This window comes from Plutella xylostella, chromosome 17 (genome assembly GCF_932276165.1).
Source record: "Plutella xylostella chromosome 17, ilPluXylo3.1, whole genome shotgun sequence".
Lineage (NCBI taxonomy): Eukaryota > Metazoa > Arthropoda > Insecta > Lepidoptera > Plutellidae > Plutella > Plutella xylostella.
In genome coordinates, this window is record NC_063997.1 from 9,131,765 (window position 1) to 9,142,004 (window position 10,240).

The 10,240-nt window shown below is 37.6% G+C and overlaps 1 protein-coding gene and 1 long non-coding RNA gene across 2 annotated transcripts; one reads left to right on the forward strand and one right to left on the reverse strand.

The window, feature by feature from the left end:
• The first annotated feature begins 525 nt into the window (after positions 1–525).
• LOC105393699 lies at positions 526–6,103 on the forward strand. The gene is made up of 2 exons (XM_011565493.3): positions 526–1,031; positions 5,709–6,103. Exons 1-2 carry the CDS (start codon positions 683–685, stop codon positions 5,969–5,971), a joined length of 612 nt encoding a protein of 203 aa, XP_011563795.3. The 5' UTR covers positions 526–682; the 3' UTR covers positions 5,972–6,103.
• A 1,537-nt stretch (positions 6,104–7,640) lies between these two features.
• Positions 7,641–8,629, reverse strand: LOC125489780. Its single transcript, XR_007267237.1, has 2 exons — positions 8,549–8,629; positions 7,641–7,987 (listed from the first exon to the last, which is right to left on the reverse strand). It is a non-coding gene; the product is annotated as an uncharacterized LOC125489780 (long non-coding RNA).
• Positions 8,630–10,240: the final 1,611 nt, after the last annotated feature.

A 10,240-nucleotide genomic window follows, 5' to 3' on the forward strand; every position in this document is an offset into this window, starting at 1 on the left:
AATTATCCCGTTTTAATCATCAATTCATTTTGTTAAAATTACCATTTTGGGTGTCATAACCTAATTATCTCCCATTTCTCCCGTCACCTGTCTATTTTTACACAATCGAAAGCGCATATTATTCATAAATAATCGAATCTATTCCCAATTTGAACCTACGTGTTTGCGTACCCACGTCATTAAATTATTGAAATCCATTTGCATCTGTCAATCCATTCAAGTTTATTCAGTTCAAAGGCCATATTTGTTTCAATGAACAGCTGTTTTCCCCAACACAGTGTATATTTTTAACAAATTGCATATTTTTTCTCGTTTTTTAACATATTGTCTTTATCTCATACATTCCAGTGAATCCGTCAGCATCGCTGTCGCGCAGGTGGTGCGTGCGCCGAACCGCCTCTAACCGGTTACGCAAGCTGAGGTGGCTTCGATGTTTGCATTGCTTGCGTGAGCTCTTCTGCTGACCCATAGTAGCTGCCTGTTAAAATTTAAGTATCGCTTCATACACTTCTTGCTTGTTTCACTATTTTCACAAATTTTATTTTATAAACAAAGTGTAAATCAGCTATAAACATTGGTCGAATGGATTGCAGTCTCAGAATCATCTGAGAGACTTGGGCACCAGTTATCTTAGCTTAACTTCATTTCTTAGCCTACTCCATTAAGTCGCAACTCATTAAACATGGATATTAAATCATTAAAAAGGTCAAGAGCATCATTTAAATCAAAGCTTACAATATTTAAAACTTATTTAGACACGCTTTTGCCTTGTAAAGAGCTAAATAACTTGCAAATTCGAGAATTAACTATTAGAGCTAGCAAAATACAAGAAATGTACAATGAATATGATTCAACTCAAACTGAAATAGAAAATTTATCTGAAATTCCAGGTGACGAATATTTAGAACGGGAGAGCTTCGAAACCAGCTACTTCAGCACAGTAGCTGCCGCGCAGGAGGCGCTCGATAAGCACACGGCGGCTTCTGCGGCGCGGGACAATCAGTCGGTAACGGGTTCTAGTGCATTCTCAGGTGGGCCAAACCTTAAATTACCTACAATTAATTTACCGACATTTTCTGGTCGCTATCAGGACTGGTTAGAATACCATGACACATACAAGTCACTAATACACACAAACACTTCAATACCAAAAATCCATAAATTTCACTATTTGCGGAACACTTTAAAGGAAAGTGCTTCTATAATCATAAAATCATTAGAGTTTTCAGCAGAAAACTATGATGTTGCATGGGATTTGCTGTGTGATCGATACAATAATGATAGAATTCTAGTAAACAATCACATACAAGCTTTGTTTAACATACAACCAGTTGTTCAAGAATCCTCAAAGGCGTTACGTAGCACAATAGATAGCATTAATAAAAATCTAAGAGCCTTGAAAACACTTAATTTACCTACAGAACACTGGGACATTCTCATCATCCACATGGTGACTAGTAAGCTGGATTCACACACAATGCGTGACTGGGAAACAGAACGCAATCATATAAAGTCTATACCTACTTTAGAAGAATTCAACTCATTTCTCAAAAACCGCGCAGACTTACTAGAGACCATGGAGGAAGCACAATCACAAAAACACACACGCAGACACAGCGACATCTCTCACAATCGTCCAAAAACTTTTGTCGTAAATCATAACCAAACACAAAAACAATCACAATATAATTGCCCTGTTTGTAAAAATAATCATTCCATTTACCAATGTCTAAAATTCAAATCAATGCCTATCGAGGCATGCATTGAAAAGGTAAATAAATTAAACCTTTGCACTAATTGTTTACGGAGTGGTCATGACGAACAACGTTGTAGATTGAGTTCATGTAGGTATTGCACAAAACGACACAATACAATGTTACATAAAACGGATTCTGCATCTACACAATCACAAACACAAACAAAATCAAGTAGCTCGCAGTCCCCCTGCCATGGGTCAAGTGACTGTGTTGTCTTACCGTCCATAGCAGGGCAAAATCAATCACAAATACCACAGAGTAGTCAGAACAGTATGGTAGTACAGTCAGACAACATTACATTGTCCTCTACTCATAACAGTCAAGTTCTACTTTCAACTGCAATCATAAACATAACCGATCACCACGGTAACAATCACAAAATTCGTGCACTTCTAGATAACGGCAGCACGTCTAGTTTTATTACAGAAAAAATACAAAAACAGTTGCAAATACCCAGTTATTCAACTTCAATTTCAGTACAAGGGCTAAATAAACAGTCTTCAAAAATAACACAAAGATGTGACGTGACTATATCGTCACTCACCAATAGTGGTTATACAACAAACGTCAATTGTTTCGTTGTTCCACAAATCACCCAGTTGATACCTACTACAAGAATAAATTGCGAGGCTCTCAATATTCCTTCGCATATCAAACTAGCAGATCCGACGTTCTCAGTTCCTGCGGAAGTGCATATGCTGTTAGGCGCGGATTTGTTTTGGGCGGTCCTATCTAACAACCGCATCAATCTAGGCAAAAATAAACCAACCTTAGTTGAAACAACACTAGGGTGGATAGTTTCAGGATCTATACAAGTTCCTTATTCTAAACACAACAAAATGCAATCCTATAATACAGTCCACTGTCATTTTCTAAATAACATTGAGCTTGAGGAAAAACTCGATAAATTCTTTGAATTTGAATCAGTTTCCACCACTCAACAATCCCGAACTAAAGGTGAGAGTGAGTGTGAACAAATATTTACACAAACAACCACACGCCACCCAGATGGCAATTTCATTGTTACAATACCATTAAAAGAATCACCTGAATGCTTAGGCGACTCATCACAACAAGCATTAATTCAATTTAAATCATTAGAGCGCAAATTCAATCGCAACAGTGAGTTTAAACAAAAATACACAGATTTTCTTGAAGAATATCAGACCTTAGGTCATATGTCAGAAAACACTAACCCACAAGACGACAAAACTTCATACATAATGCCACATCACGGCATTCTGCGTGAAGATAAACTCACAACCAAGTTGAGAACAGTTTTTAACGCATCAAGTATAACTAGTTCAGGCAAGTCATTTAATGACATTCAGTACATAGGCCCCACTGTACAAGATGATTTATTAAGCATACTGATTAGATTCCGTCAGCATAAGTATGTAGTGTCATCGGACATAGAAAAAATGTACCGACAAATTTATGTAAAGGAGGAACAGCGAAGCTTACAACAAATTTACTGGCGATCAGATCCCAGTGAGCCAATCAAACTGTACAAGTTAAATAGGGTCGCGTACGGTACAGCATCCGCGCCATATCTAGCTACCAGATGCCTAATGCAGTTAGGGCAAGAGTGTACAGACAAAAGTGTAGGTGAAACAATCTTACATGACTTCTACGTCGACGATTACATCTCAGGTAATGATGACGAGCAAACCCTCATACAAACATGTAAGGGCGTCATACAAACACTACAAGGAGCTCATTTTCAGTTACGAAAATGGCGTTCTAACTCTGCCTCAGTATTAAACTCTCTAGACAATGAAAACAACAATGATGAACTATTATGTCTAAAAAATGACGAGTATGCAAAAACATTAGGTTTACTTTGGGCCTGCACAAAAGATTTATTGCTGTTTTCAATAACCAACATCAAACAAAAACACAAAATAAATAAACGCATAATTTTATCAACTATAGCACAAGTATTTGACCCACTAGGATTAATTAATCCTTGTATGTTACAGGCCAAAATTCTCCTACAGAATTTATGGGCGAAAAATGTTGACTGGAACAGTCAGTTACCAGCCGAGGTTGAGTCACAGTGGAACACATTTGTAAAACATTTACCGGAAGTAACCGAAATTCAAATTCCTCGTCGAGTTTTATGTGATTTCTACATCAAGGTAGAATTACATACATTTAGCGATGCTTCTATAAAAGCATATTCAGCTTGCGTATATGTACGCTCACTGTCTAACAATGGCAACGTAAGTGTCCACTTACTGTTGGCAAAAAGTAAAGTTTCTCCTCTAAAACAAAAAATTACTATGCCCAGACTTGAGCTGTGTGGTTCTCTTCTGGCTACTCAGTTAGCAAAAAAGGCAATAGAATCATTACGTCTACACATAGACGCACAGTACTTCTGGTGTGACTCAACTATCGTGCTGAGCTGGATAAAAACATGTAAGCTAAAACTAAAACTATTTGTACTCAACAGAATAAATGAAATCACCAAAAATTCAAACCCTCAGTCATGGAATTATGTTCCCACAGATATGAACCCTGCCGATATAGGGTCAAGGGGTTTAAATGCAGCAAAACTTAAATCATCACTTTTGTGGTGGGGAGGTCCGCACTTCCTACACCAAGCAGATATGCAGTTGCCTACTCAACCGCAAAACACAAATAGTGAGGAATTGCCAGAGATTAAGTTTCAGTGTCATTTATCTACTACTGAACCTCATGAAAATAATTTAGCACTTAACTTTTCTAATATTTGTTTATTACAACGTGTAATAGTACAAATTAAACGTTTTAAACATAACTGTTTCAATCGTAATAACAAAATAGTAGGTCTAATTACAGCATCAGAACTTGAAGACGCTATGCAGGTTTTATGTAAAATAGTGCAGAGTGATATGTTTTGTAAACAAAAATCCATTTTAATTAACAAAAAACCATTGCCGTCTAAAGATAAACTTTTAAGTCTTAATCCCTTTGTTGATGATGCAGGTATAATCAGAGTTGGAGGGAGACTGTCGAACACGAACTACGCCTACGACACAAAACACCCCATCTTACTACATGCATCACATCACATCACTAAACTTTTAGCCCAACACTATCACAAAATACTTTTACATCCAGGGCCACAACTATTATTGGCAACATTACGCCATAAGTTTTGGATTATCAATGGGCGTAATTTAACTAGAAAAGTAACTCATACTTGCATAACTTGTCTTAGATTTTCAGGTAAAACTTACCAACCCATCATGGGTAACCTCCCAAAGCAGAGGCTACAAGCTGACTATCCATTCGCAAACACAGCAGTCGATTATGCGGGACCAATCCTGATAGCGAACAAAAAGGGTCGTGGCAGTCAGCTGAAAAAAGCATACATAGCCATTTTTGTATGTATGGCAGTACGAGCTGTGCACATAGAGCTCGTCACCGACTTAACTTCCCAGGGCTACATGGCCATGCTTAATCGTCTAATTTGCCGCAGGGGCAAGCCAGCCTCCATAACATCCGATAATGCTAAATGTTTTATTGGTACCTTTAATGAATTACCTAAATTTTTGAAACAAAATTCCAATAACATAATTAATGAAGCAGCTAAGATTCAAATTGAATTCAAATTCTCTCCACCATACAGTCCGCACTTCAATGGGTTAGCAGAAGCGTCAGTGAAGTCAGTCAAACATCACCTAAAACGAGTTTTATCAATGACTCACCTAGATTATGAAGAAATGTACACTGTCTTGGTTCAAATAGAGGCAATTCTTAATTCCAGACCCATAACCCCTATTTCATCTGATCCATCTGATCTAGTAGCTCTCACTCCTGCACATTTTCTGATTGGACGAACGCTCACAATGCTACCTGCACCTCAGGTCGACAACGCTCCAATCAACACACTCTCTCGATACAAACGAGTCCAAGCATTGAAAGCACACTTCTGGAATCGCTATTATAAGGAGTATATTTCAGCATTACAGATTCGCAGCAAGTGGCACACCAATCGAGGCCAACTACAGCTTGGGCAGATGGTCCTCATCAAAGATGACCGGCTCCCACCCAACAGATGGCTGCTCGGTCGCATCACAGCCGTCTACCCTGGCACCGACGGCATCAACCGCGTGGCAGACGTCCTCTCCACTTCGGGGACCTTGAGACGGGCTTACAACCGGCTCTGCCCTCTACCCATGACGTTGGACCAGGATACTCCAGCTCCAAGGGGCCCAGCTTGTTGAAGCACAACACTACGTGTGCGCCCCATCACTAGAAGAGTGACGGCGCCCCCCGCGCCCCGCACCCTCGCAGGCGCAGAGGCAGACTACGCGCCGCCATTCTGAGACTGCAAGCCATTCGATCAACATAACAATAATTTCTTTGATTTGAAACTTTGATAAAGTCAATATATTTCTTGTAAAACGGATCTCCAACCTAGTTCTCATTGAGTAGATACCTGCGCCACCACGTATATGCAATTATGCATCTCTTTTCTAGTCATGGAATGTAATTATTTTATTTATTGTACAAAATATTACCTATTGTCTGTATTCATCCCAATAAAAAAGCGATAGTTGGTCGTTTAATCTCTGTTGGTGACATACACATAATTATACATTTGGTATCCAATCATAATCCCTACCGTCTAACTCTGAGTACATAGTATTACTACGTTTAAAAATAACATATCGTTTCCAATAATAGTGTCCAGCGGCGCTGCAATATGCTGATATGATCCAATATACAGACACTAGCAATAACAGAGCGACACAGTCCCATAACAATAAAGCTTCGATGCATAGCACCCTCAAACGGGTTTTTGTCGCCATGGGCTCACTTTAGCTTAGACAAAAAGGACGAGACCAATCCAATCAATGGGGAAGAAAACCAAGTGAAACTTTGGCAGCACACTCAAGTGTACCCGAGTCTTTCTGACCAATCACATTATTAGGACACTGGCGACTGAACCAAGGAAACGGGTACAGTGGTATAAAGCACCATCTATAATTAGCTTTTAGGTACTTTTTCTACCCATAAGTTTAACATATCGAGATGGAGTTGTGATTAGTGCAGCAGTGATCCGAAACTTAGTTATTCGCTTATTCGTAAGCTGGAGTGACCCGTACAGATCGAAGCGGGCCGAATAATTGGATCGTTCTGGACAAGCACTTGATGGGCAATAAAACAGCATTGCAAAGGGATTTGTTCTTTTCTATACGCTCACAGTGTAAGTAGAACCAAAGCAGTAGAGTAACTAGCGCACGCCGTAAGTAAAATTGTTATCAGTGACTTAATTAAGGACTAAATGTATTATTATAAACATTTGCAGACGCTGGAAACCACGATGATCTACCGAATGTCGTTTTCGTATTAGGACGTAACTCCTAATTTTACACTTTACATATAGGCGCCAATTTGGTTTTGCCTTTGGTAAATTTCGCAAACCTAATGTTTTACACATTTCTTTTTAACATTTCCATACAAAGTTATGGTTTTATCGGATGGGAGGTACTGCATTTGTTTTACCCCAGGGATTTAGATGTTTCTACCCTTTTTGAATTTCTTTAGGTGAGACTCGAAAACGGAATGGGGAATCACATGCCTTTATTCCTTCGCTTGTCAGCATAAAATAGGATCAAGAGTAAAGCACCTAGGCTTCAACCTAATCGTTCTCTAATCAACAATATAAAAAGCCAAATAGATAAATATAAAATAAAACGATACGTATATAGCTCACATATAATTTTCTTTGAAAGCGTTTTCTATTTCCATCCATATGGGATAATTGACGGCTTTAGGGCATTCAAAGCTTAAGGGTTCCGTAGATACTGTCACGTTATTTTTCCGTGCTTTATTAAATTTAAATTAAATTTATAAAAGTAATTCCTAAATAAAATAAAAGAAAAGAACTAGATTTTAACTATTTATTATTACCTAATATTTACAAAATTTAAGTTTCTTAAGTCGAAGGAATTTAAGTTTTTTAAGTTGAAGGAGGGTACTTGGGTGATCGCGCCTAGGTCGGTTGTGCACATTTACAATATAAATTTCAGTTACACCGCACTTCCCTGAGCCTTAGGTCCGATGTGGAACATTTGGTAACCACTGGTACGTGGACGATTTTCGCTGTTCGTGATGTTGTAGATAGTTGCGTCGGCCGCGGATCTCCGAAGTGGAAGTGTTGGTATCGGGATCTCAAGGTAGAAGTCACGAAGCTGCCAGATTCTTATATTAGGTCTCAGCTCCAACCAAGAACCCTGGAATTGAGAATGTTCCACATTGATAATACCGCCTATGATAGAACTGGTATAAGCTTTAGGCATCGGGGGCGTATAATAATTGATCTACTAAAGTTTGCCTGGCGCGTTACTAACCAGAACGGAATTACAATAAACCATTAAAAAAATAAGGTAAGCGTAATTAGCGGCGGTGGTAAGAAAATAATTCAAAAATTAACAGCAAGCGATGCCGCGTCATGGGATCGTTAATTTATATAAATATCTACCCAAGCCACACAGTAGCCATCAAGCTGCACTGTACTGCTAATTACTAAATTAAATTAGGAAATAACTTATAATAGGCAATTAATTACAGGTAATACCAATCACACTAAAATAAAACTATAATAAAGGTATAAAATCGTTACAGCCATTTCGTTAAGGTCCAGAAGTTAAAATAACACATAGGCAAGCATATTTCAATTGCTAAAGCTTAGGATGTCCTAGTATTTAACGATCTGAAAGCCGTTAAGGTAAATCATAAAAGAAATATTTAAAATATAACGTTAACACTACCTTAATAAATTGTGCAACACTTACCCAAGTCTGGGGTGGTAAGAACTTAAATTAGAATAACTCACAGCATAAAACTTTGTTCAAGTTTAAGAATTTAAGTAATTTTAGAATATAATATCAATATTTTATTGCTCGGATCACGGGTTTGAAGACAAGCGGAGTAGCTTGGAAACACCGTTAACGGTCCGAAAACAACTGCCCGGTGTCGCGATGCAAAGTGCGCTCGCCCCTCTGCCACCGGACGATGACCGACAAAAACGAGTTTTTTGTCAAGTGAAGAGAATTGCGCCTGATACAAAGCTAATAGCCAATTACAATATCTGCGACATTTGCAATCGTGGTTATCCAAAAGGAAAAGTTGGCAATTGCTACAATACGGATGTTGAAATTGAATCATTTGATATAATATAGGACCGGTGAAAATCTGGTTTTGGGTACTTATACTTATAAAAACTTTACTCCATTTTATACAGGGTGATGCAAAAAGCGTAGGTATACTAAGCCGAAACCAACATGTGGAGCATGGTATATTTCATGTAGGTTTCGGCTTAGTACACCCTTTTTGCAACACCCTGTATAGTTTTAAATAAGGAAACTAACTAACTAAACAAATTTCAATCTGCAGCAGAAACTTCCAAGCAAAGGAAGCGCGGCGGCGAGATCAAACAAAACTACTGCCGATATCCGGTTCCTCCACAGTTTAGAAAAGCCCACATTAATACGAAAGCAGCAGTGAAGCTTCGTTTCCACTCCAGCAAGCTCTGCGAATAATAATAAATAATAAAATAATAAAAATAGTTTTATTGTTCAAGTAAAGGTACATATTGATTCAACATTATAGAAGTTACAGTATTACTATTACCCTTATGTACTAAGATATGGAAAACTTCCAATACCTGTACTAGATATAATCTGTATTACAGGTATCAGTGCCCTCCTTGGAATTGTTCTAATATAGGTAGGATGTAGTCGTTTTTTACATGTTTATGTACTTAATTTGTTTTTAAAGTTAGGTTATATTTTAGGTAGGTACCTTTAAAATTACATAAAAATGAAAAGAAAATAAAAAAATTATAATAATTTAGCATGCTTTGTTGTGTATATGTGTAAATGACTGTGTACCTATGTGTGTTAATGTATGTGTGTAAGTGTATATGTGTGAATGTGTAAACAGGCGCGGATCCACCCATATGGGCAAGATGGGCATGCCCATCACCTAAATTCCTTGCCATATCACACCACGGGATTTCAATATAATAATTTCGTTATTTTATCATTTTCGTATGATTGTTTTTATAATGATGCTGATGGTGATGATTTCTGTTTATGCTAAAAAAAAAAACACCTCAGAAGCCCTCTGGATAGTTGTGAAGAATTCAAAAACCATAAAATATTCGGTCATGCCAAGAGTGAGTTTCGGCTAACAACAAATGTCACTACTTACGTATAAGTACAACGTGACTAGTTTGACCCCAATAAGCCATATAGTTTTTATAATAAACTGTATTATTATAAAAAACTTTAAGATTTTGATCAAATTCGAAATGTTTTATTAAAAATTGGTGTCGACATTTTGTAAGTGTAACTTTTTTTTATTGCTCATAAGTAGACTTTTAATGAAATAGCTGTAACATAAAACTATTCGGCCTATAAAGATAAAATTAGCCACATAGGGAATATGCATGTGATTCAAATAAAGTTCAAATATTATTTTTA